General features: G+C 51.0%; 1 protein-coding gene across 1 annotated transcript in view; it reads left to right on the plus strand.

The window, feature by feature from the left end:
- The window catches only part of upb1 (ureidopropionase, beta), a 153,678-nt gene extending 129,313 nt beyond the window's left edge, over positions 1–24,365 (plus strand). The window contains exons 9-10 of the mRNA XM_068005431.1: positions 17,185–17,339; positions 22,948–24,365. Coding sequence (XP_067861532.1) covers positions 17,185–17,339; positions 22,948–23,031 — 239 coding nt within the window. The 3' untranslated portion in view covers positions 23,032–24,365. The remainder of the gene's footprint in view (positions 1–17,184; positions 17,340–22,947) is intronic.
- The last annotated feature ends 2,642 nt before the right edge of the window (positions 24,366–27,007 follow it).

A 27,007-nucleotide genomic window follows, 5' to 3' on the forward strand; every position in this document is an offset into this window, starting at 1 on the left:
TGCTGAGTTCACGCAGCACTGAGTGTGGGTTCTATCTGAGATCAGAGGTGAAGTATTAACTAGGCAAATGCTCCTTATGATGCAGTGACTGAAACGGGCCAACTCCATCGACCCATCAACCGGTAAAACTCAGCATCTCTGTGCTGCTCATGTTCAAGTTCCTGTTTGCAAGAATCAAGACACAGGCCGCTTTTTAATGCAGTATTGCTTCTGCGATTGATGCTGTCTGCAGCTCAGGGCGACTCTCCTTTCGGTATATGGTTCCCTCCTATGGGGAGCAGTCTGGCTCCTTCCCAGCACCTTGCCATGGCTGCGATCAGCAGCTTAAGATAATGCCACATCCCAGCACTGCCCTGTGCTGCAGCACCCTCCGCAATTCTCACTTTCCGTTATTCAGTGTGATAACGGGCTGAAGTATTACACACCTTCAGCCCCCGCATTACCTACAACATAAAAGCAAGGCTTCACCACCAAAGATACCTCTTTAAGATCAAAATCCAACTCCAGTGGCCCCTCGACCACCCTCCATCCGCTGTTTTTAATCATTGAGTGACACTGGCAGTCAGTGGCCAACAAGTGGCTACAGGCATCGTTTCAGCAGTTTGAGCGCAAAAACAAACTAATGCAACCCCCACGTACAATTAGGAATCACTTTCAGCCCACGGGAAACAAATGAGCTGAGGTACTGTCCCTTCAAGGGAATGTGCAGTCTGAGCATTCAGCTAAAGAGAGAATATGAGAAAAGATTAGTGGCTAACATAACTTTTATAAACATATAAGTAAAAGGATAGTTGAAGGAATGGTGGGGCCGATTAGGGACAAAGAAGGAAATCTTGTGGAGATTGAGGTACTAAATGAGTACTTTGCATCTGTCTTCACAAAGTAAGAGGATGGTTAATCTCGCAGTAGAGTAAGAGGGAGTAGAGATATTGGATAGGATAAAAATAGATAGAAAGGAGGTGCTAAATAGGTCGGCATCACTCAAAGTTAACAAGTCACCCGGTCCAGAAGCGATGCATTCTAGGTTGCTGAAGGAAGCTAGGGTGGAAATTGCAGAAACTCTGACCACAATCTTTCAATCCTTGGATATGGGAGTGGTGCCAGAGGACTGGAGGATTGCAAATGTTAAACCACTTTTCAAAAAAGGGGAGAGGGATAAACATGGTAACTACAGGCCAATCAACCTAAGATCAGTAGTGGGAAAACTACTAGAGACAATTGTCAAGGACAAAATTAATTCTCACTTGAAGAAGCAGAGGTTAATAAGGGACAGCCAGCATGGATTTGTTAATGGCAAATCATGTCTGACTAACCCGATTGAGTTCTTCGATGAAGTATCAGAGAGGGTTGATGAAGGTAGTGCAGTAGATGGTGTGTGTATATATATATATACTTTCAAAAGGCATTTGATAAAGTACCACATAACAGACTTATTCAGAAAATAGAAGCATTTGGTATTAAAGGGACAGTGGTAACTTACGTACGTAATTGGCTATGGCATAGGAGGCAGAGAGTAGTGGTGAACGGATGTTTTTCTGACTCGAGAGAAGTATGCAGTGGGGTCCCCCAGGGTTTGGTATTAGGACCATTGCTTTATTTGTTATATATAATTGACCTGGACTTGGGTATAGGGAGTACAATTTTCAAGTTTGTGGATGATACAAAACTTGGCAACATAGCAAATAGTGAGCAGGATAGTAGCAAACTTCAGGAGGACATTGACAGACTGGTGAAATGGGCAGACACATGGCAGATGCAATTTATTGTGGATAAGTATGAAGTGATGCACTTTGGGAGGAGAGGCAATATAAGCTAACAGTACTATTTTGAGGGGGGTGCAAGAGCAGAGGGATCTGGGGGTGCATATTCACAAATCTTTGAAGGCAGTTAAGAAAGCTTATGGGATACTTGGCTTTGTAAATAGGGGCATTGAATACAAAAACAAGAAAGTCACGCTAAATCTTTACAAATCACTGATTAGGCCTCAGCTGGAGAATTGTGTACAATCCTGGGCACTGCACATTAGGAAGAATGTCAAAGCCTTGGAGAGGATACAGAGGAGGTTTATCAGGATGATACCTGGGATGAGGGACTTCAGTTATGTGGAGAGATTGGAGAAGCTGGGATTGTTCTCCTTACAGCAGAGAACGTTAAGGGGAGACCTAATAGAGGTATTCAAAAAATTGAGGGGTTTCAATAGAGCAAATAGGGAGGAACTGTTTCCAGTGATAAGTGGGTCACAGATTTAAGATAATTGGCAAAAGAACTAGAGGGGAAATGAGGAATTTTTTTGTTCACACAGAGGGTTGTTAAGATCTGGAATGCACTTCCTGAAAGGGTGGTGGAAGCAGATTCCATAGGAACTTTCAAAAGGCAATTGGACCTGTTCTTGAAAAGGAATAATTTGCAGGGTTATGGGGGAAAAAGCTGGGGTGTGGGACTAATATGTTCCAGGGGGGCCCGTTGTTCCAGGGGGGCCCGTTGTTCCAGGGGGCCCGTTGTTCCAGGGGGCGTGTTGTTCCAGGGGGGCGCGTTGTTCCAGGGGGGCGCGTTGTTCCAGGGGGCCCGTTGTTCCAGTGTGTGCATTGTTCCGGGGGAGCCCGTTGTTCCAGGGGGCCCGTTGTTCCAGGGGGGCCCGTTGTTCCAGGGGGGCCCGTTGTTCAAGGGGCCCGTTGTTCAAGGGGCCCGTTGTTCCAGGGGGCGTGTTGTTCCAGGGGGCCCGTTGTTCCAGGGGGTGTGTTGTTCAAGGGGCCCGTTGTTCCAGGGGGCGTGTTGTTCCAGGGGGCCCGTTGTTCCAGGGGGTGTGTTGTTCAAGGGGCCCGTTGTTCCAGGGGGCCCGTTGTTCCAGGGGGCCCGTTGTTCCAGGGGGTGTGTTGTTCAAGGGGCCCGTTGTTCCAGGGGGCGTGTTGTTCCAGGGGGCCCGTTGTTCCGGGGGCCCGTTGTTCCGGGGGCCCGTTGTTCCGGGGGCCCGTTGTTCCAGGGGGGCCCGTTGTTCCAGGGGGGCCCGTTGTTCCAGGGGGGCCCGTTGTTCCAGGGGGGCCCGTTGTTCCAGGGGGGCGTGTTGTTCCAGGGGGTGTGTTGTTCCAGGGGGTGTGTTGTTCCAGGGGGGCGTGTTGTTCCAGGGGGTGTGTTGTTCCAGGGGGTGTGTTGTTCCAGGGGGTGTGTTGTTCCAGGGGGTGTGTTGTTCCAGGGGGGCGTGTTGTTCCAGGGGGGCGTGTTGTTCCAGGGGGCGTGTTGTTCCAGGGGGTGTGTTGTTCCAGGGGGTGTGTTGTTCCAGGGGGGCCCGTTGTTCCAGGGGGCGTGTTGTTCCAGGGGGTGTCTTGTTCCAGGGGGTCCCGTTGTTCCGGGGGCGTGTTGTTCCAGGGGGGTGTGTTGTTCCAGGGGTGTGTTGTTCCAGGGGGCGTGTTGTTCCAGGGGGCGTGTTGTTCCAGGGGGTGTGTTGTTCCAGGGGGTGTGTTGTTCCAGGGGGTGTGTTGTTCCAGGGGGTGTGTTGTTCCAGGGGGGCGTGTTGTTCCAGGGGGTGTGTTGTTCCAGGGGGTGTGTTGTTCCAGGGGGTGTGTTGTTCAAGGGGGGCGTGTTGTTCCAGGGGCGTGTTGTTCCAGGGGGTGTGTTGTTCCAGGGGGGTGTGTTGTTCCAGGGGGGTGTGTTGTTCCAGGGGGGTGTGTTGTTCCAGGGGGGTGTGTTGTTCCAGGGGGGTGTGTTGTTCCAGGGGGGCGTGTTGTTCCAGGGGGGCGTGTTGTTCCAGGGGGGCGTGTTGTTCCAGGGGGGCGTGTTGTTCCAGGGGGGCGTGTTGTTCCAGGGGGGCCCGTTGTTCCAGGGGGCCCGTTGTTCCAGGGGGCGTGTTGTTCCAGGGGGGTGTGTTGTTCCAGGGGGTGTGTTGTTCCAGGGGGGTGTGTTGTTCCAGGGGGGTGTGTTGTTCCAGGGGGCGTGTTGTTCCAGGGGGTGTGTTGTTCCAGGGGGTGTGTTGTTCCAGGGGGCGTGTTGTTCCAGGGGGTGTGTTGTTCCAGGGGGCGTGTTGTTCCAGGGGGTGTGTTGTTCCAGGGGGTGTGTTGTTCCAGGGGGTGTGTTGTTCCAGGGGGGCCCGTTGTTCCAGGGGGTGTGTTGTTCCAGGGGGCGTGTTGTTCCAGGGGGCGTGTTGTTCCAGGGGGGCCCGTTGTTCCAGGGGGTGTGTTGTTCCAGGGGGTGTGTTGTTCCAGGGGGTGTGTTGTTCCAGGGGGTGTGTTGTTCCAGGGGGTGTGTTGTTCCAGGGGGTGTGTTGTTCCAGGGGGGTGTGTTGTTCCAGGGGGACCCGTTGTTCCAGGGGGACCCGTTGTTCCAGGGGGCGTGTTGTTCCAGGGGGCGTGTTGTTCCAGGGGGCGTGTTGTTCCAGGGGGCGTGTTGTTCCAGGGGGCGTGTTGTTCCAGGGGGACCCGTTGTTCCAGGGGGCGTGTTGTTCCAGGGGGCGTGTTGTTCCAGGGGGCGTGTTGTTCCAGGGGGCGTGTTGTTCCAGGGGGTGTGTTGTTCCAGGGGGGTGTGTTGTTCCAGGGGGGCCCGTTGTTCCAGGGGGGCCCGTTGTTCCAGGGGGGCCCGTTGTTCCAGGGGGTGTGTTGTTCCAGGGGGTGTGTTGTTCCAGGGGGTGTGTTGTTCCAGGGGGGCGTGTTGTTCCACGCCCCCTGGAACAACACGCCCCTGGAACAACACACCCCCCTGGAACAACACGCCCCCTGGAACAACACGCCCCTGGAACAACACACCCCCCTGGAACAACACGCCCCCTGGAACAACACGCCCCCTGGAACAACACACCCCCTGGAACAACACGCCCCTGGAACAACACACCCCCCTGGAACAACACGCCCCCCTGGAACAACACGCCCCCTGGAACAACGGGCCCCCTGGAACAACGGGCCCCCTGGAACAACGGGCCCCCCTGGAACAACGGGCCCCCTGGAACAACACGCCCCTGGAACAACGGGCCCCCTGGAACAACGGGCCCCCTGGAACAACGGGCCCCCTGGAACAACGGGCCCCCTGGAACAACACGCCCCCCTGGAACAACACGCCCCCCTGTTCCAGGGGGCCCGTTGTTCCAGGGGGCCCGTTGTTCCAGGGGGGCCCGTTGTTCCAGGGGGGTGTGTTGTTCCAGGGGGCGTGTTGTTCCAGGGGGGCCCGTTGTTCCGGGGGCGTGTTGTTCCAGGGGGCGTGTTGTTCCAGGGGGTGTGTTGTTCCAGGGGGGCCCGTTGTTCCGGGGGCGTGTTGTTCCAGGGGGCGTGTTGTTCCAGGGGGCGTGTTGTTCCAGGGGGCCCGTTGTTCCAGGGGGCCCGTTGTTCCAGGGGGCGTGTTGTTCCAGGGGGCGTGTTGTTCCAGGGGGCCCGTTGTTCCAGGGGGGTGTGTTGTTCCAGGGGGCCCGTTGTTCCAGGGGGCGTGTTGTTCCAGGGGGCGTGTTGTTCCAGGGGGCCCGTTGTTCCAGGGGGCCCGTTGTTCCAGGGGGCCCGTTGTTCCAGGGGGGCGTGTTGTTCCAGGGGGCCCGTTGTTCCAGGGGGCGTGTTGTTCCAGGGGGCGTGTTGTTCCAGGGGGCGTGTTGTTCCAGGGGGCGTGTTGTTCCAGGGGGTGTGTTGTTCCAGGGGGGTGTGTTGTTCCAGGGGGGTGTGTTGTTCCAGGGGGTGTGTTGTTCCAGGGGGCGTGTTGTTCCAGGGGGTGTGTTGTTCCAGGGGGTGTGTTGTTCCAGGGGGTGTGTTGTTCCAGGGGGCGTGTTGTTCCAGGGGGCCCGTTGTTCCAGGGGGCCCGTTGTTCCAGGGGGCCCGTTGTTCCAGGGGGGCGTGTTGTTCCAGGGGGCCCGTTGTTCCAGGGGGCCCGTTGTTCCAGGGGGCCCGTTGTTCCAGGAGGCCCGTTGTTCCAGGGGGGCCCGTTGTTCCAGGGGGCCCGTTGTTCCAGGGGGCCCGTTGTTCCAGGGGGCCCGTTGTTCCAGGGGGGCCCGTTGTTCCAGGGGGGCGTGTTGTTCCAGGGGGGCCTGTTGTTCCAGGGGGGCGTGTTGTTCCAGGGGGCGTGTTGTTCCAGGGGGCGTGTTGTTCCAGGGGGGCGTGTTGTTCCAGGGGGGTGTGTTGTTCCAGGGGGGTGTGTTGTTCCAGGGGCGTGTTGTTCCAGGGGGCGTGTTGTTCCAGGGGGCGTGTTGTTCCAGGGGGCGTGTTGTTCCAGGGGGGTGTGTTGTTCCAGGGGGGCGTGTTGTTCCAGGGTGGTGCGTTTTTCCAGAGGGTGCTTTGTTTGTACAGCTGTTGTATCATAATATGTTACAGCACAGAACGAGGCCATTCGGCTCATCGTGCCTGTGCCGGCTCTTTGAAAGAGCTGTCCAATTAGTCCCACTCCCTGCTCTTTCCCCATAGCCCTGCAAATTTTTTCCTTTCAAGTATTTATCCAATTCCCTTTTGAAAGTTATTATTGAATCTGCTTCCACCACCCTTTCAGGCAGTGCATCCCAGATCATAACAAGTCGCTACATAAAAAAATGTTTCCTCATATCACCTCTGGTTCTTTTGCCAATCATGTTAAATCTGTGTCCTCTGGTTACCGACCCTTCTATCACTAGAAACAGTTTAGAATCATAGAACCATAGAAAAGATACAGCACAGAAGGGGGCTATTCGGCCCATCGTGTCCGCGCCGGCTCGAAGAACAACCAGGTGCCCATTCTAATCCCACCTTCCAGCACCCGGTCCGTAGCCCTGCAGCTTACAGCACGTTAGGTGCTGGTCCAGGTACTTTTTAAAAGAGTTGAGGGTCCCTGCCTCTACCACCAATTCAGGCAGCGAGTTCCATACACCCACCACCCTCTGGGTAAAAAGGTTTTTCCTCATGTCCCCTCGAATCCTTCCGCCAATCAGCTCAAATCTATGTCCTCTAGTTCTTGAACTCTCCGCTAGGGGAAACAGGTACTTCCTGTCTACTCTATCTGGGTCCCTCATAATTTTGTAGACCTCAATCAAGTCACCCCTCAGCCTCCTCTGCTCCAAGGAAAACAACCCCAGCCTATCCAATCTCTCCTCATAGCTGCAATTTTCAAGCCCTGGCAACATTCTTGTAAATCTTCTCTGCACTCTCTCCAGAGCAATTACATCCTTCCTGTAATGTGGTGACCAGAACTGCACACAATGCTCTAGCTGTGGCCTTACCAGGGTTTTATACAGTTCCATCATTACATCCCTGCTTTTGTATTCTATACTTCAGCTAATAACGGAGAGCATTCCCTATGCCTTCTTCACAACCTTATCTACCTGTACTGCCACCTTCAGGGACCTGTGCACATGCACTCCAAGGTCTCTCACTTCCTCTACCCCTCTCAATATATTCCCGTTTACTGCGTATTCCCTTTTACTGTTTGCCCTCCCTAAGTGCATTACCTCACATTTCTCCGGGTTGAACTCCATTTGCCACTTTTCCGCCCACTCCACCAACCCATTGATATCTTCTTGGAGTCTACAGCTATCCTCTTCATTATCAACTACCCGGCCAATTTTTGTGTCGTCTGCAAATTTGCCAATCATGCCCCCTACATTCAAGTCCAAATCATTAAGATATACCACAAACAGCAAGGGACCCAACACTGAGCCCTGTGGCACACCACTGGAAACGGATTTCCATTTGCAAAGACATCCATCGATTTTTCCCCTTTGTTTCCTATTACTGAGCCAATTTTGGATCCAATTCGCCACATTTCCCTGTATCCAATGGGCTTTTATCTTTCTGATCAGTCTGCCATGTGGGACCTTGTCAAATGCCTTACTAAAATCCATGTAGACAACATCCACTGCACTACCCTCATCAATCCTCCTTGTCACTTCCTCAAAGAATTCAATCAGATTTGTAAGGCATGACCTTCCCTGAACAAATCCATGCTGACTATCTCTGATTAAACCATGTCTTTCCAAGTGACAGTTTATTCTCTCTCTCAGTATTGATTCCAATAGTTTGCCCACCACCGAGGTAAGACTGACCGGCCTATAATTGTTCGGCCTTTCCCTCGTACCCTTTTTAAACAATGGTGCTACGTTTGCAGTCTTCCAGTCCTCCGGTATCTCCCCTGTATCCAGTGAGGATTGGAAAATGATCCTCAGAGTATCCGTTATATCCTCCCTGGCTTCCTTCAATAGCCTAGGAAACAATCCATCCGACCCTGGTGACTTATCAACTTTAAAGGATTCCAGTCCCTCTAGCACTTCCTCTCTTGTAATGTTTACCTTATCCAATATTTCACACCTCTCCTCTTTAACTACTGCGTCCGGATCATCCCTTTCCTTTGTGAATACGGAGACAAAATATTCATTTAAAGCCCTACCCACATCCTTTGCTTCTACACACAAGTTACCCTTATCATCCCTGATAGGTCCCACCTTTTCCTTAGCTATGCTCTTGTTCTTAATGTACTGATAAAACATCTTTGGGTTTTCTTTAATTTTACCAGCTAATATTTTTTCATGCCCTCTCTTTGCTTTCCTTGTTTCCTTTTTTACGTCATCCCTGTACTTTTTATACTCCTTTAGGCTTTCTGCAGTATTTAGTTTTCTGTGACTGTCATAAGCTTTCTTTTTCTGCTTTATACTTCTAGATAACCAGGGGGCTCTAAATTTGGCAGTGCCACCCTTTTTCTTCGAGGGGCCGTGTCTGCATTGTACCCATAGAATTTCACTTTTTAGTGCCTCCCACTGGCTTGCCACTGATTTCTCCTCAAGTAGTTGTGTCCAGTCCACTTCTGCCAAATCACCTCTTAGTTCTGTAAAATTTGCCTTCCCCCAATTTAAAATGTTTACTCCTGATTTAACTCTGTCCTTTTACATAATGCTAAAACTAACTGAATTGTGGTCACTATCCCCAATATGGTCACCCACTGTCACTTCACCCACTTGCCCATCTTCAGTTCCCAGGACTAAATCTAGAATTGCATCCCCTCTTGTTGGGCTTGTCACGTACTGGCTAAAAAAGTTCTCCAGGACACCAATCAAGAATTTTGCGCCCTCTGTGCCCCTCACACTGTTTGAATCCCAGTTGATGTTAGGGTAGTTGAAGTCCCCTACTATTATTGCCCTCTTATTTTTGCACTCAGAAATTTGCCGACATATTTGTTCTTCTATCTCCCTTTCGCTATTCGGGGGTCTATAGTACACTCCTAGTAGTGTGACTGCCCCTTTTTTATTTCTTAACTCAACCCATGTGGCCTCGATTGATGATCCATTTAGCATATCATCCCTTCTCACAACTGTAATTGATTCTTTAACCAATAATGCTACCCCGCCTCCTTTTTATCATCCACTCTATCCTGCCTGAAAATTCTATATCCAGGGATATTGAGCTGCCAAATTTTTTGTTATTCGTTCATGGGATGTGGGCGTCGCTGGCGAGGCCGGCATTTATTGCCCATCCCTAATTGCCCTTGAGAAGGTGGTGGTGAGCCGCCTTCTTGAACCGCTGCAGTCCGTGTGGTGACGGTTCTCCCACAGTGCTGTTCAGAAGGGAGTTCCAGGATTTTGACCCAGCGACGATGAAGGAACGGCGATATATTTCCAAGTCGGGATGGTGTGTGACTTGGAGGGGAACATGCAGGTTGTGTTGTTCCCATGTGCCTGCTGCTCTTGTCCTTCTAGGTGGTAGAGGTCGCGGATTTGGGAGGTGCTGTCGAAGAAGCCTTGGCGAGTTGCTGCAGTGCATCCTGTGGATGATACACACTGCAGCCACAGTGCGCCGGTGGTGAAGGGAGTGAATGTTTAGGGTGGTGGATGGGGTGCCAATCAAGCGGGCTGCTTTATCTTGGATGGTATCGAGCTTCTTGAGTGTTGTTGGAGCCGCACTCATCCAGGCAAGTGGAGAGTATTCCATCACACTCCTGACTTGTGCCTTGTAGATGGTGGAACGGCTTTGGGGAGTCAGAAGGTGAGTCACTTGCCGCAGAATACCCAGCCTCTGACCTGCTCTCGTAGCCACAGTATTTATATGGCTGGTCCAGTTAAGTTTCTGGTCAAGGGTGACCCCCAGGATGTTGATGGTGGGGGATTCGGCGATGGTAATACCGTTGAATGTCAAGGGGAGGTGATTAGACTCTCTCTTGTTGGAGATGGTCATTGCCTGGCACTTATCTGGCGCGAATGTTACTTGCCACTTATCAGCCCAAGCCTGGATGTTGTCCAGGTCTTGCTGCATGCGGGCACGGACTGCTTCATTATTTGAGGGGTTGCGAATGGAACTGAACACTGTGCAATCATCAGCGAACATCCCCATTTCTGACCTTATGATGGAGGGAAGGTCATTGATGAAGCAGCTGAAGATGGTTGGGCCTAGGACACTGCCTTGAGCGACTCCTGCAGCCATGTCCTGGGGCTGAGATGATTAGCCTCCAACAACCACTACCATCTTCCGTTGTGCTAGGTATGACTCCAGCCACTGGAGAGTTTTCCCCCTGATTCCCATTGACTTCAATTTTACGAGGGCTCCTTGGTGCCACACTCGGTCAAATGCTGCCTTGATGTCAAGGGCAATAAATCTCACCTCACCTCTGGAATTCAGCTCTTTTGTCCATGTTTGGACCAAGGCTGTAATGAGGTCTGGAGCCAAGTGGTCCTGACGGAACCCAAACTGAGCATTGGTGAGCAGGTTATTGGTGAGTAAGTGCCGCTTGATAGCACTGTCGACGACACCCCTCTTATCCCCCTCTTTAAGCCAGGTTTCCGTTATAGCAATGATATCATGCTGCCATGTGTCTATCTGTGCCCTTAGCTCATCTGCTTTGTTTGTAATACTCCTTGTATTGAAGTATATACCCTTTAACCCCATCAAATTCCTGTGCTGAACACTATTTAACCTTTGCCTCTTTTGCCTTTCTGAGTCGCTAACTACGTCACTAACTGCTTTTCTATTTACTGTTTCCTGGTCTGAATTTGTCCTATCTGTACCTGCCCTTTGGTTCCCATCCCCCTGCCATACTAGTTTAAACCTTCCCCAACAGAACTAGCAAATGCCCCCGCGAGGATATTGGTCCCGGTTCTGCTTGGGTGCAACCCGTCCAGCTTGTACAGGTCCCGCCTTTCCCAGAATCGGTCCCAATGCCTCATGAATTTAAACCCCTCCCTCCTACACCATTTCTCAAGCCACGCATTCATCTGGTCTATTCTCCTATTTCTGCTCTCGCTAGCACGTGGCACTGGGAGTAATCCTGAGATTACTACCTTAGAGGTCCTGCTTTTTAATTTATTTCCTAACTCCTAACTAATAAGTTTCTCCTTATTTACTCTTATCAAAACCGTTCATGATTTTGAAGACCTCCATCAAATCTCCCCTTAAACTTCTCTGTTCTAAGGAGAACAACCCCAGCTTCTCCAGTCTCTCCACATAACTGAAGTCCCTCATCCCTGGTACCATTCTAGTAAATCTTTTCTGCATCCTTTCTAAGGCGTTGACATCCTTCCTAAAGTGTGGTGCCCAGAATTGAACACAATACTCCAGCTGAGGCCTAAGGCGTGTTTTATAAAGGTTTAGCATAACTTCCTTGCTTTTGTACTCTGTGCCTCTGTTAATAAAGCCCAGGATCCCGTATGCTTTTTTAACAGCCTTCTCAACTTGTCCTGTCATCTTCAAAGATTTGTGTACATACACCCCAGGATCTCTCTGTTCCTGCGCCCCCTTTAAAATTATACCATTTAGTTTAAATTGCCTCTCCTCAATCTTCCTGCCAAAATCTATCACTTCACACTTCTCTGTGTTAAATTTTATCTGCCATGTGTCTGCCCATTTCATCAGTCTGTCTATGTCCTCCTGAAGTCTGTTACATAGGAACAGGAGTAGGCCATTCAGCCCCTCGTGCCTGCTCCGCCATTTGATAAGATCATGGCTGATCTGTGATCTAACTCCATATACCTGTCTTTGGCCCATATCCCCTAATACCTTTGGTTGCCAAAAAGCTATCTATCTCACATTTAAATTTAGCAATTGAGCTAGTATCAATTGCCATTTGCGGAAGAGAGTTCCAAACTTCTACCACCCTTTGTGTGCAGAAATGTTTTCTAATCTTGCTCCTGAAAGGTCTGGCTCTAATTTTTAGACTGTGCCCCCTACTCCTAAAATCCCCAACCAGCGGAAATAGTTTCTCTCTATCCACCCTATCTGTTCCCCTTAATATCTTCTAAACTTTGATCAGATCACCCCTTAACCTTCGAAACTCCAGAGAATACAACCCCAATTTGTGTAATCTCTCCTCGTAACTTAAACCTTGAAGTCCGGGTATCTATCCTCCACATTGTTTACTACATTTCCAAGTTTCATGTCATCTGCAAACTTTGAAATTATACCCTCTATACCCAAGTCCAGGTCATTAATATGTATTAAAAAGAGCAGTGGTCCTAATACTGACCCCTGGGGAACACCACTATATACTTCCCTCCAGTCTGAAAAACAACCATTCACCACCACTCTCTGCTTTCTGTATCTTAGCTAATTTTGTATCCACGCTGCCACTGTCCCTTTAATCCCATGGGCTTCAATCTTGCCATCAAGTCTATTATGTGGTCCATTATCAAATGCCTTTTGACAGTCCATATACACAACATCAACCGCACCAGCCTCATCAACCCTCTCCGTTACTTCATTAAAGAACTCAATCAAGTTAGTCAAACACGATTTTCCTTTAACTAATCTGTGCTGACTTTCATTTATTGGCCCATATTTTTCCTAGTGCCAATTAATTTATCCCAGATTATTGTCTCTGAAAGTTTCTCCACCACCGACGTTCGGCTGACTGGCCTGTAATTGCCGGGTTTATCTCCCTTATCTTTTTTGAACAGGGGTGTAACATTTGAAATCCTCCAGTCCTCTGGCACCACCCTCATATCTAAGGAGGATTGGAAGATTGTGGCCAAAGCCTCGAAAATTTCCACCCTTACTTCCCTCAGTAACCTAGGATGCTTCCCATCTGGACCGGGTGACTTTTTTATTTTGAATAGTGCCAATCTTTTATCCTATCCTGTATTGCTATTGCCTTCTCCTTTACTGCTACAATGGCAGCATCCTCTTCTCTAATGAAGACCGACGCGAAGTATTCATTTAGTACCTCAGCCATGCCCTCTGCCTCCACGAGATCTTTATTTTTTTTTATTCGTTCGTGGGATGTGGGCATCGCTGGCAAGGCCAGCATTTATTGCCCATCCCTAATTGCCCTTGAGAAGGTGGTGGTGAGCCGCCTTCTTGAACCGCTGCAGTCCGTGTGGTGAAGGTTCTCCCACAGTGCTGTTAGGAAGGGAGTTCCAGGATTTTGACCCGAATTGCCCGTAATCGGTCCCACACTTCCTTTGACTACCCTTTTACTGTTTATATGTTTATAAAGACTTTTGGGTTCCCTTTTATGTTAGCTGCTAATCTATTCTCATACTCTCTCTTTGCCCCTCTTAATTCCTTTTTAGATCTCCTTTCTACTTTCTATATTTAGCTTGGCTCTGTACTACATTATGAACCCCTGTGCTCGCTGACCTACAATGGCTCCCGGTCCAGGAATGCCCCAATTTTAAAATTCTCATCCTTGTTTTCAAATCCCTCCATGGCCTCGCCCCTCCCTTTCTCTGTAACCTCCTCCAGCCCTACAACACTCTGAGATCTCTGCGGTCCTCCAATTCTTGCCTCTTACGCATCCCCGATTTTAATCGTTCCACCATTAGTGGCCAGGCCTTCAGCTGCCTAGTGCCTAAGCTCTGGAATTCCCTCCCTAAACCTCTCTCCTCCTTTAAGACACTCCTTGAAACCTACCTCTTTGACCAAGCTTATGGTCACCTGACCTAATATCTTCTTATGTAGTTCGATGACAAATCTGATTTGATAATCACTCCTGTGAAGCACATTGGGACATTTTACTACATTAAAGGTACTATATAAATGCAAGTTGTTGTTGTTGTTGAACCTTACATTTGTCATAAGCCTCATAGAGTCATAGAGTCATACAGCACGGATAGAGGCCCTTCGGCCCATCGTGTCCGCGCCGGCCATCAAGCCCTGTCTACTCTAATCCCATATTCCAGCATTTGGTCCGTAGCCTTGTATGCTATGGCATTTCAAGTGCTCATCCAAATGCTTCTTGAATGTTGTGAGGGTTCCTGCCTCCACAACCCTTTCAGGCAGTGAGTTCCAGACTCCAACCACCCTCTGGGTGAAAAAGTTCTTTCTCAAATCCCCTCTAAACCTCCCGCCTTTTACCTTGAATCTATGTCCCCTTGTTATAGAACCCTCAACGAAGGGAAAAAGCTCCTTAGTATCCATCCTATCTGTGCCCCTCATAATTTTGTACACCTCAATCATGTCCCCCCTCAGCCTCCTCTGCTCCAAGGAAAACAAACCCAATCTTCCCAGTCTCTCTTCATAGCTGAAGCGCTCCAGCCCTGGTAACATCCTGGTGAATCTCCTCTGCACCCTCTCCAAAGCGATCACATCCTTCCTGTAGTGTGGCGACCAGAACTGCACACAGTACTCCAGCTGTGGCCTAACCAGTGTTTTATACAGCTCCATCATAACCTCCTTGCTCTTATATTCTATGCCTCGGCTAATAAAGGCAAGTATCCCATATGCCTTCTTTACCACCTTATCTACCTGTTCCGCCGCCTTCAGGGATCTGTGAACTTGCACACCAAGATCCCTCTGACCCTCTGTCTTGCCTAGGGTCCTCCCATTCATTGTGTATTCCCTTGCCTTGTTAGTCCCTCCAAAGTGCATCACCTCGCACTTTTCCGGGTTAAATTCCATTTGCCACTGTTCCGCCCATCTGACCAACCCATCTATATCGTCCTGCAGACTGAGGCTATCCTCCTCGCTATTTACCACCCTACCAATTTTTGTATCATCAGCGAACTTACTGATCATACCTTTTACATTCATATCCAAGTCGTTAATGTAGACCACAAACAGCAAGGGACCCAGCACCGATCCCTGTGGTACCCCACTGGCCACAGGCCTCCAGTCACAAAAACAACCTTCGACCATCACCCTCTGCCTTCTGCCACTAAGCCAGTTTTGTATCCAAAGTGCCAAGGCACCCTGGATTCCATGGGCTCGTACCTTCTTGACCAGTCTCCTGTGGGGGACTTTATCGAAGGCCTTACTGAAATCTATGTATACCACATCCACTGCGTTACCCTCATCCACACGCCTAGTCACCCCCTCAAAAAATTCAATCAAGTTAGTCAGACATGATCTTCCCTTGACAAAGCCATGTTGACTATCCCTGATTAATCCTTGCTTCTCCAAGTGGAGACTAATTTTGTCCTTCAGAATTTTTTCCAATAATTTTCCTACCACTGATGTTAGGCTCACTGGCCTGTAGTTCCCCGGTTTTTCCCTACTCCCCTTCTTAAATAATGGTACTACATTAGCGGTTCTCCAGTCCTCTGGCACATCCCCTGTGGCCAGAAAGGTTCTGAATATATGTGTCAGAGCCCCCGCAATCTCCTCCTTTGCCTCACACAGTAGCCTGGGATACATTTCGTCCGGGCCTGGGGATTTATCCATTTTTAGGCCTGCTAAAACTGCCAATACCTCCTCCCGCTCGATGTTAATATGTTCGAGTATATCACAGTCCCCCTGCCGTATTTCTATGTCGACATCGTCCTTCTCCATAGTGAAAACAGATGCAAAAAATTCATTTAGAAGCCCTCCTACATCTGCCGGCTCCACACACAGATTGTCATTTTTGTCCCTAATGGGCCCTATTTTTTCCCTAGTCATCCTCTTACCCTTAATATACTTATAAAACATCTTAGGATTTTCCTTTATTTTGCTCGCCAGTGTTATTTCATGGCCCCTCCTTGATCTCCTAATTTCTTTTTTAAGTATCCCCCTGCACTTTTTGTACTCCTCTAGGGCTTCCTCCGTCTTTAGCCTTCTGTATCTGCCAAAAGCCCTCCTTTTTTTCCTAATCCATTCTTGTATATCCCCTGACATCCAAGGTTCCCTGGAGTTCTTGGAACCACCCTTGACCTTTACGGGAACATGTTGCCATTGTATGGTCTCAATCTCCCTTCTGAAAGACTCCCATTGCTCCGATGCGGATTTTCCTACAAGCTGCTGTTTCATTTTAATCTCTATATCTTTAGTCATCCAGGGAGCTCTGGCTTTGGATGCCCTTCCTTTCTCCCTCGTAGGACTGTGTCTACTCTGTACCCGAACCATCTCCTCCTTGAAGGCCTCCCATTGTTCAATTACTATTTTGCCTACCAATTTTTGATTCCAATCCACCAGGGCAAGATCCCTTTTTAACTCACTGCAATTAGCCCTCCTCTAGTTGAGTATTTTTATGCTTAATTGTTCCTTGTCCTTTTCCATAACTATTCCAAACTCAATGGTATTATGATCACTGTTCCCCAAATGCTCCCCCACTGAAACATGCTCCGCCTGCCCCACTTCATTCCCCAGAATTAGATCCAGCACTGCTTCCTTCCTTCCTCGTTGAGCTGGAAACACACTGATCAAGAAAGTTCTCTTGTACACAAGGGCAAAGGAATTCCCCGTCCCCCTTTGCCCTTTGCACTGTTACTATCCCAGTTTATATTGGGATAATTGAATCCCCCATTATCACTACTCTATAGTTCTTGCATCTTTCTGTAATTTGCCTGCAAATTTGCTCCTCTATCTCCTTCCCACTATTTGGTGGCCTATAGTATACACCCAGTAGTGTAATAGCTCCTCTATTGTTCCTTAATTCTAACCAAATAGATTCTGTCTTTGACCCCACAACTACATCATCCCTTTCCAGTGCTATAATAGTTTCTTTGATCAATACTGCCTTTTTCCCCTTCCCTATCTTTTCTGATTACCTTGTAGGAATAATAAGTACCCAATCCTTCCCTTCTTTGAGCCAGGTCTCTGTTATTCCCACTATATCATAGTCCCATGAGACGACTTGTGCCTGCAGCTCACCAACCTTATTTACCACGTTACGTGCATTTACGCACATGCACTTCAAACTCATCTTAGACTGCCTCGCATTTGCCCCGTTTGATCCCTCCTATTTCTGAATTACACTTTATTCTAATGCTGTTTATCTCTCCCAGTCTTCTGTGCACTTTGTTTCTCCTCTCTAATGTTTCATCCTGGTGCCCACCCCCTGCCAAATTAGTTTAAAATCCCCTCCCACCAGACTAGTTAACTTCCCTTGTCTGTATTAATGCTTTTTTCTTTTTCTCTTTGAAAGCTCATCATGACTTTGGCCATTTCTACGGCTCCAGTTACGTTGCTGCTCCTGATGGTAGTCGGACTCCTGGTCTGTCACGTACCAAGGATGGGCTGCTTGTTACCGAGCTGGATCTTAACCTGTGTAGACAGATGAGTGATAAATGGGCCTTCAAGGTGAGTCAAAGCAAAGATAAACGTCAAGGTCTTTCGTGCAATGCTGTCCAAGCACCCATATCACCTCCTTTTAAGAGTTTCCCACTGGAGTGATGAGGTGCTGCTTAGTGTGCCCCAGGCCAGCTTCCCTTGTGCACAGTTTTGATCTCCTTATCTAAGGAAGGATATACTTGCCTTAGAGGCAGTGCAACGAAGGTTTACGACATTGATTCCTGGGATGAGAGGGTTGTCCTATGAGGAGAGATTGAGTAAAATGGGCCTATACTGTCTGGAGTTTCGAAGAATGAGAGGTGATCTCATTGAAACTTATAAAATTCTAAGAGGGCTTGACAGGGTAGATGCTGAGAGGTTGTTTCCCGTGGCTGGAGAGTCTAGAACTAGAGGGCATAGTCGCAGGATAAGGGGTCGGCCATTTAGGACTGAGATGAGGAGGAATTTCTTCACTCAGAATCTTTGGAATTCTCTACCCCAGAGGGCTGTGGATGCTCAGTCGTTGATAATATTCAAGGCTGAGATCGATAGATTTATAGACTCTAGGGGAATCAAGGGATATGGAGATCGGGCGGGAAAATGGAGTTGAGATCGAAGATCAGTCATGATCTCATTGAATGGTGGAGCAGGCTCGAGGGGCCCTATGGCCTACTCCCGCTCCTATTTCTTATGTTCTTATGTTCTAAAAATCAGAGTGGTGTGCACAAAGGAACTGATGGCCTGTCACAGACAGACAGGTGTGTGAGAAGAACTCGGCTAGTGTGTAAAAATAGAAGTGGGCCACTGTGAGAGTGTGGAATGGGCGGTGGGACAGTGTGAGAGGGAGTGGGGGGGGAATGGGCGGTGGGACAGTGTGAGAGGGAGTGGGGGGAATGGGCGGTGGGACAGTGTGAGAGGGAGTGGGGGGAATGGGCGGTGGGACAGTGTGAGAGGGAGTGGGGGGAATGGGCGGTGGGACAGTGTGAGAGGGAGTGGGGGAATGGGCGGTGGGACAGTGTGAGAGGGAGTGGGGGGAATGGGCGGTGGGACAGTGTGAGGGGGAGTGGGGGGATGGACGGTGGGACAGTGTGAGAGGGAGTGGGGGGATGGACGGTGGGACAGTGTGAGAGGGAGTGGGGGGAATGGGCGGTGGGACAGTGTGAGAGGGAGTGGGGGAATGGGCGGTGGGACAGTGTGAGAGGGAGTGGGGGAATGGGCGGTGGGACAGTGTGAGAGGGAGTGGGGGGAATGGGCGGTGGGACAGTGTGAGAGGGAGTGGGGGGGGAATGGGCGGTGGGACAGTGTGAGAGGGAGTGGGGGGAATGGGCGGTGGGACAGTGTGAGAGGGAGTGGGGGGATGGGCGGTGGGACAGTGTGAGAGGGAGTGGGGGGGAGTGGGCGGTGGGACAGTGTGAGAGGGAGTGGGGGGAATGGGCGGTGGGATAGTGTGAGAGGGAGTGGGGGGAATGGGCGGTGGGACAGTGTGAGAGGGAGTGGGGGGATGGGCGGTGGGACAGTGTGAGAGGGAGTGGGGGGGAGTGGGCGGTGGGACAGTGTGAGAGGGAGTGGGGGGAATGGGCGGTGGGACAGTGTGAGAGGGAGTGGGGGGAATGGGCGGTGGGACAGTGTGAGAGGGAGTGGGGGGATGGGCGGTGGGACAGTGTGAGAGGGAGTGGGGGGGAGTGGGCGGTGGGACAGTGTGAGAGGGAGTGGGGGGAATGGGCGGTGGGATAGTGTGAGAGGGAGTGGGGGAATGGGCGGTGGGACAGTGTGAGAGGGAGTGGGGGGGATGGACGGTGGGACAGTGTGAGAGGGAGTGGGGGGAATGGGCGGTGGGACAGTGTGAGAGGGAGTGGGGGGAATGGGCGGTGGGACAGTGTGAGAGGGAGTGGGGGGAATGGGCGGTGGGACAGTGTGAGAGGGAGTGGGGGAATGGGCGGTGGGACAGTGTGAGAGGGAGTGGGGGGGATGGACGGTGGGACAGTGTGAGAGGGAGTGGGGGGATGGGCGGTGGGACAGTGTGAGAGGGAGTGGGGGGAATGGGCGGTGGGACAGTGTGAGAGGGAGTGGGGGGGGAATGGGCGGTGGGACAGTGTGAGAGGGAGTGGGGGGAATGGGCGGTGGGACAGTGTGAGAGGGAGTGGGGGGAATGGGCGGTGGGACAGTGTGAGAGGGAGTGGGGGGAATGGGCGGTGGGACAGTGTGAGAGGGAGTGGGGGGAATGGGCGGTGGGACAGTGTGAGAGGGAGTGGGGGGAATGGGCGGTGGGACAGTGTGAGAGGGAGTGGGGGGAATGGGCGGTGGGACAGTGTGAGAGGGAGTGGGGGGGAATGGGCGGTGGGACAGTGTGAGAGGGAGTGGGGGGAATGGGCGGTGGGACAGTGTGAGAGGGAGTGGGGGGGATGGACGGTGGGACAGTGTGAGAGGGAGTGGGGGGAATGGGCGGTGGGACAGTGTGAGAGGGAGTGGGGGGAATGGGCGGTGGGACAGTGTGAGAGGGAGTGGGGGGAATGGGCGGTGGGACAGTGTGAGAGGGAGTGGGGGAATGGGCGGTGGGACAGTGTGAGAGGGAGTGGGGGGAATGGGCGGTGGGACAGTGTGAGAGGGAGTGGGGGGAATGGGCGGTGGGACAGTGTGAGAGGGAGTGGGGGGGAATGGGCGGTGGGACAGTGTGAGAGGGAGTGGGGGGGATGGACGGTGGGACAGTGTGAGAGGGAGTGGGGGGGAATGGGCGGTGGGACAGTGTGAGAGGGAGTGGGGGGGAATGGGCGGTGGGACAGTGTGAGAGGGAGTGGGGGGAATGGGCGGTGGGACAGTGTGAGAGGGAGTGGGGGGGAATGGGCGGTGGGACAGTGTGAGAGGGAGTGGGGGGATGGGCGGTGGGACAGTGTGAGAGGGAGTGGGGGGATGGGCGGTGGGACAGTGTGAGAGGGAGTGGGGGGGAGTGGGCGGTGGGACAGTGTGAGAGGGAGTGGGGGGAATGGGCGGTGGGACAGTGTGAGAGGGAGTGGGGGGAATGGGCGGTGGGACAGTGTGAGAGGGAGTGGGGGGAATGGGCGGTGGGACAGTGTGAGAGGGAGTGGGGGGATGGACGGTGGGACAGTGTGAGAGGGAGTGGGGGGGATGGGCGGTGGGACAGTGTGAGAGGGAGTGGGGGGGAATGGGCGGTGGGACAGTGTGAGAGGGAGTGGGGGGAATGGGGGGTGGGACAGTGTGAGAGGGAGTGGGGGGAATGGGCGGTGGGACAGTGTGAGAGGGAGTGGGGGGGGAATGGGCGGTGGGACAGTGTGAGAGGGAGTGGGGGGAATGGGCGGTGGGACAGTGTGAGAGGGAGTGGGGGGGGATGGACGGTGGGACAGTGTGAGAGGGAGTGGGGGGAATGGGCGGTGGGACAGTGTGAGAGGGAGTGGGGGGGATGGACGGTGGGACAGTGTGAGAGGGAGTGGGGGGGGATGGACGGTGGGACAGTGTGAGAGGGAGTGGGGGGAATGGGCGGTGGGACAGTGTGAGAGGGAGTGGGGGGAATGGGCGGTGGGACAGTGTGAGAGGGAGTGGGGGGAATGGGCGGTGGGACAGTGTGAGAGGGAGTGGGGGGAATGGGCGGTGGGACAGTGTGAGGGGGAGTGGGGGGAATGGGCGGTGGGACAGTGTGAGGGGGAGTGGGGGGAATGGGCGGTGGGACAGTGTGAGAGGGAGTGGGGGGAATGGGCGGTGGGACAGTGTGAGAGGGAGTGGGGGGAATGGGCGGTGGGACAGTGTGAGAGGGAGTGGGGGGGAATGGGCGGTGGGACAGTGTGAGGGGGAGTGGGGGGAATGGGCGGTGGGACAGTGTGAGAGGGAGTGGGGGGGGAATGGGCGGTGGGACAGTGTGAGAGGGAGTGGGGGGAATGGGCGGTGGGACAGTGTGAGAGGGAGTGGGGGGAATGGGCGGTGGGACAGTGTGAGAGGGAGTGGGGGGAATGGGCGGTGGGACAGTGTGAGAGGGAGTGGGGGGAATGGGCGGTGGGACAGTGTGAGAGGGAGTGGGGGGAATGGGGGGTGGGACAGTGTGAGAGGGAGTGGGGGGAATGGGCGGTGGGACAGTGTGAGAGGGAGTGGGGGGAATGGGGGGTGGGACAGTGTGAGAGGGAGTGGGGGGAATGGGCGGTGGGACAGTGTGAGAGGGAGTGGGGGGAATGGGCGGTGGGACAGTGTGAGAGGGAGTGGGGGGGATGGACGGTGGGACAGTGTGAGAGGGAGTAGGGGGAATGGGCGGTGGGACAGTGTGAGAGGGAGTGGGGGGGGAATGGGCGGTGGGACAGTGTGAGGGGGAGTGGGGGGGAATGGGCGGTGGGACAGTGTGAGAGGGAGTGGGGGGGAATGGGCGGTGGGACAGTGTGAGGGGGAGTGGGGGGGGAATGGGCGGTGGGACAGTGTGAGAGGGAGTGGGGGGGGAATGGGCGGTGGGACAGTGTGAGAGGGAGTGGGGGGAATGGGCGGTGGGACAGTGTGAGGGGGAGTGGGGGGAATGGGCGGTGGGACAGTGTGAGAGGGAGTGGGGGGGGATGGACGGTGGGACAGTGTGAGAGGGAGTAGGGGGAATGGGCGGTGGGACAGTGTGAGAGGGAGTGGGGGGAATGGGCGGTGGGACAGTGTGAGAGGGAGTGGGGGGAATGGGCGGTGGGACAGTGTGAGAGGGAGTGGGGGGGAGTGGGGGGAATGGGCGGTAGGTTGCTGTGCTTTTGTAGACCCCAATGGGGATTCAAACCCAGCCTGACACTTACGTTAGCATTACGTTAGTGATTAGCATCACTTTAACGCAAGCAATGACTGCAAGATTGGCCATCCATGATCGACCTGGAGAACTAGTTTTCCCTCATCCTAGTCAGGAAGCCCAGAGAAAGTAGGCCAAGGTTTCACATCGTTTGGATATCTGCAGGAGAAGGTTCTGCCATTCAGCCTCCCCTTAACCCTTCTGCACCCACCCAGGGTCTAGGTGCAGTTCCAACCTCCTGAGTGTTTATCTAGACCTGGATAACTGACTGATTTGGGCACATCACCAAATACAGCAGGGGAGGTGGTCTAGCTGGGGATCGCAGTCGATTCTGGTGTAAGACCTGACCATCAAAGAGGTCCAGTTCCAGACAGGGTGAATTTCTCCTTTCACCACTGGACAACTTTGCCACAATTCAAACAAAATCCTCTCCAAATCAGGCGGACTGCTAGCTACAAGAACAGCTTTACCTGCACACACTAAGCCTGGTGGTGCCAACAACACTGCATATACACCTGTTCATTCAACTGCTACAGCTGAAAATTCTCATATATTGATTCCCTGCACAGTCCACCACAGATCAAAGTGCATTCAACAGTCCAGTGGAACTAGCCAGAATGGTGCAATCTGCATCACAGAGCTCTCTATAGTCTCTGTCCTGGGCTAGCTCCTCTGTGCCAAGGACTGTAAAAGGTTAATGGTGGAGGGGTGGACGTGCATGGTAACATTAAGCTGCAAATGATAGGAGGAGTGCTGAGAGACGAAAGGGTGTCCTTGACTTTCACTGAGCTCAACAATTAGAGGAAGTGAGCAGGAAATGTCTCCATTGGGTGACCAGTTATTCCTGACCCTGCTTCTGTTTCTTAATTCTTCTCCTCTTCACAGATGACGGGGAGGTTTGAGATGTACGCTGAAGAACTTGCTAAGGCCGTGCAACATGACTTTCAGCCCAACGTGGTCATGAAGTAAGGATAAAGGATCTGCCTGCAAGATCCGGAGATTTGGTGTTTTACCATGAAATATATCGATTTGCTGAGGCACGTTCTCTTATTTCCTACTTCCTTTCGCCCAAGGATATAGTTGTAGTGATTTTACACCAGGTATTTTCTTGGGGTCGGTGTCACCCCTCCAGTATACAGAACTCACTTCTTATCCTGTACAACAGGCTACCACTTGAAAATTAACTCAGCAGCTCTGCTAAAACCTCAAAACATAGAGCACTTAGGCTGCTGTCTACAGGAATGAAACTGACACATGATATCCCCTATAATTCCTTCATTGGTAACCTCTGGGACTTAAAAAGGGTTCCAGTCAATCAGTGACCCTGCCCCCATCCTCAAGGGTCTCAGACAGAGCTACCAATCAAACCCTCTATCCAGGCTCAAGCCTGATTCTTTGTTTCATGTCAAGGTGGCAATAGCACTGTCTCTGCAGCTATACTGATACAAAAGGCGGTTAACAGCTGCATCTCTCATCATTACATCGGTAAGGAATTTGCTAATGCACTCACCATTATTTATGCACAAATCGCACAGCAACTTCAGGCGAGGGCAGTGTGGTTAATCGTGAAAATCCAAAAGTTGCTGTCTGAGATGCATCGCTCCGCGATTAGCTTCACGAAAACAGCATCTCACTGTCTGACTCACCACTGAACGGCGTGAAGTTCCTGTATTTGCGCGGTAGATAAAAACTAAACTCGCCACAGAAAGTTAGAGCTTGTCTATTTCAGTCTAAGTACCCTTTTAACGGGGTGATAAGTGTTAATTACTGTCAGTCACTCTCTGGCACTAAAAATCTACCATTGTGGTGTGTCATTCCTTCAGCTTTTAATTGGTGTTGGAGATACTTTTTCTTTCTGTCTCTTTTTTTCTCTCGCTCTTAATCTAATCTTTCTTTCCCACTCTTTATTTCTCTTTCTGGACCTGGTTTGACATTGAATTCACCCACTCCAACTTACACTTCCTTGTTCAGACTCTGTGCTCTTAATTTTACAATCATTCAATCTGATTGATTAAAGAGATACCCAGTTGCTTGCCCTGTTCACTCCAATCCCAGATGTGCTGAAGAGGGCGTGCGCCGTTTCCATCTCCCACTTGCAGCGCAAAATATGGAGATTAAACGGGCAAGGGCAAGTTTAACTAACAGCAGGCACCGTTCATTGACTGGCTACAGCAAATTCTGGGCTAACAGATCAAATCAGCCATTCTTCAATATTGAATAGATGACTAACCTTTGACAATGGGAAAGATGTTTATGATGAATGGGATGGCTGTGGTTCAATTAAACGACTAAAACCCAGACAAGCTATTGCATTTGCCTCAGAAATTTGAACCTTGTGGAGCCCTCTTTAGCCAACATGTCTCATCTGAACTGATGCTTATCTGTTGAAAAATACTTTGTGTGACCTTGGGTATTAACCCCTAACATGCTGTTTCTGACAGCAAAATACAAGTTAAAAATTCAACACAGACAAATGTACACTTTTGTCACGGAAATCCATTCAAGCTGCTTTGGGGTGAGAATTAAATCTATAGTTTTCTGGTTAGCCAAGTGTCTGACATAAGAACATAAGAAATAGGAGCAGGGGTAGGCCATACGGCCCCTCGAGCCTGCTCCGCCATTCAATCAGATCATGGCTGATCTTATACCTCAACTCCACTTTCCCGCCCGATCCCCACATCCTTGATTCCAAAAATCTATCGATCTCAATCTTGAATATAATCAACGACTGAGCATTCACAGCCCTCTGGGGTAGAGAATTCCAAAGATTTACAACCCTCTGAGTGAAGACATTTTTCCTCATCTTGGTCCTAAATGGCCGAACCCTTATCCTGAGACTATGACCTCTAGTTCTAGACTCTCTGCCAGGGGAAACAGCCTCTCAGCATCTACCCTGTCAAGCGCACCAATAATTTTATACATTTCAATGAGATCACCTCTCGTTTGTCTAAACTCCAGAGAATATAGGCCCATTCTACACAATTTCTCCTCATAGGACAACCCTCTCATCCCAGGAATCAATCTAGTGAGCCTTTGTTGCATCCTTTCTAAGGCAAGTATATCCTTCCTTAGGTAAGGAGACCAGAACTGTACACAGTACTCCAGGTGTGGTCTCACCAGAGCCCTATATAATTGTAGCAAGACCTCCTTACTCTTATACTCCAACCCCCTTGCAATAAAGGCTAACATAACATTTGGCTTCCTAATTGCTTGCTGTACCTGCATGTTAACTTTCTGTGATTTACATACAAGGACACCCAAATACCAACATTTCTTAGTCTCTCACCTTTTCAAAAATATTCTGCTTTTCTATTCTTCCTACCAAAGTGGATAATTTTACATTTCCCCACATTATACTCCATCTACCACCTTCTCCCACTCACTTAACCTGTCTCTATCCCTTTGCAGCCTCTTTGCGTCCTCCTCGCAGCTTACTTTCCCACCTAGCTTTGAATCGTCAGCAAACTTGGATACATTACACTCGGTCCCCTCATCTAAATCATTAATATAGAATCATAGAAATTTATGGCACAGAAGGAGGCCATTCAGCCCATCATGTCTGTGCCGGCCGAAAAAGAGCTATCCCGTATGATCCCACTTTCCAGCACTTGGTCCGTAGCCCTGTAGGTTACGGCACTTCAAGTGTACACCCAAGTACTTTTTAAATGAGTTGAGGGTTTCTGCCTTTACCACCCTGTCAGGCAGTGAATTCCAGACCCCCACCAGCCTCTGAGTGAAAAAATTTCTCCTCAGCTCCCCTCTAATCCTACCAATTACTTTAAATCTATGCCCCCGGTCACTGACCTCTCTGCTAAGGGAAATAGGTCCTTCCTATCCACTCCATCTAGGCCCCTCATAATTTTATCCACCTCATAAATGTCCCCTCAGCCTCCTTTGTTCCAAAGAAAACAACCCCTATCCTATCTTTCCCCATAGCTAAAATTCTCCAGTCCTGGCAACATCCTCGTAAATCTCCTCTGTACCCTCTCTAGTGCAAGCACATCTTTCCTGTAATGTAGTGACCAGAACTATACGCAGTACTCAAGCTATGGCCAAACTAGTGTTTTATACAGTTCTAGCATAACCTTCCTGCTCTTATAGTCTGTGCCTTGGCTATTAAAGGAAAGTATCCCATATGCCTTTTTAACCACCTTATCTACCTCTCCTGCTACCTTCAGGGATCTGTGGACATGCACTCCAAGGTCTCTCTGTTCCTCTACACCTCTTAGTATCCTCCCGATTATTGTGTATTCCCTTGCCTTGTTTGCCCTCCCCAAATGCCCTCCCCTCACACTTCTCCAGATTGAATTCCATTTGCCACTTTTCTGCCCACCTAATCAGTCCATTGATATCTTCCTGCAGTCTACAGCTTTCCTCCTCACTATCAACCACACGGTCAATTTTTGTATCATCTGCAAACTTCTTAATCATGCCCCCTACATTTAAGTCTAAATCATTAATATATACCACAAAAAGCAAAGGACTGAGCCCTGCGGAGTCCCACTGGAAACATCCTTCCAGTCACAGAAACACCTGTCGACCATTACCCTTTGCTTCCTGCCACGGAGTCAGTTTTGGATCCACTCTCCCTTGGATTCCATGGGCTTTTACTTTTTTGACCAGTCTGCCATGTGGGACCTTGTCAAAAGCCTTGCTAAAATCCATGTACACTACATCAAACTCGCTACCCTCATCATTACCTCCTCAAAAAATTCAATAAAGTTAGTCAGACAAGACCTTCCCTTAACAAATCCATGCTGACTGTCCTTGATTAATCCGCGCCTTTCTAAATGACGATTAATACTGTCCCTCAGAATTGATTCCAATAATTTGCCCACCACCGAGATTAGGCTGCCTGGCCTGTAATTACTCGGTCTATCCCTTTCTCCCTTGTTTAACAACAGTACAAAGTTAGCAGTCCCCCAATCCTCCAGCACCACGCCTG

Source organism: Heptranchias perlo, chromosome 25, assembly GCF_035084215.1.
Source record: "Heptranchias perlo isolate sHepPer1 chromosome 25, sHepPer1.hap1, whole genome shotgun sequence".
Taxonomy (NCBI): Eukaryota; Metazoa; Chordata; class Chondrichthyes; order Hexanchiformes; family Hexanchidae; genus Heptranchias; species Heptranchias perlo.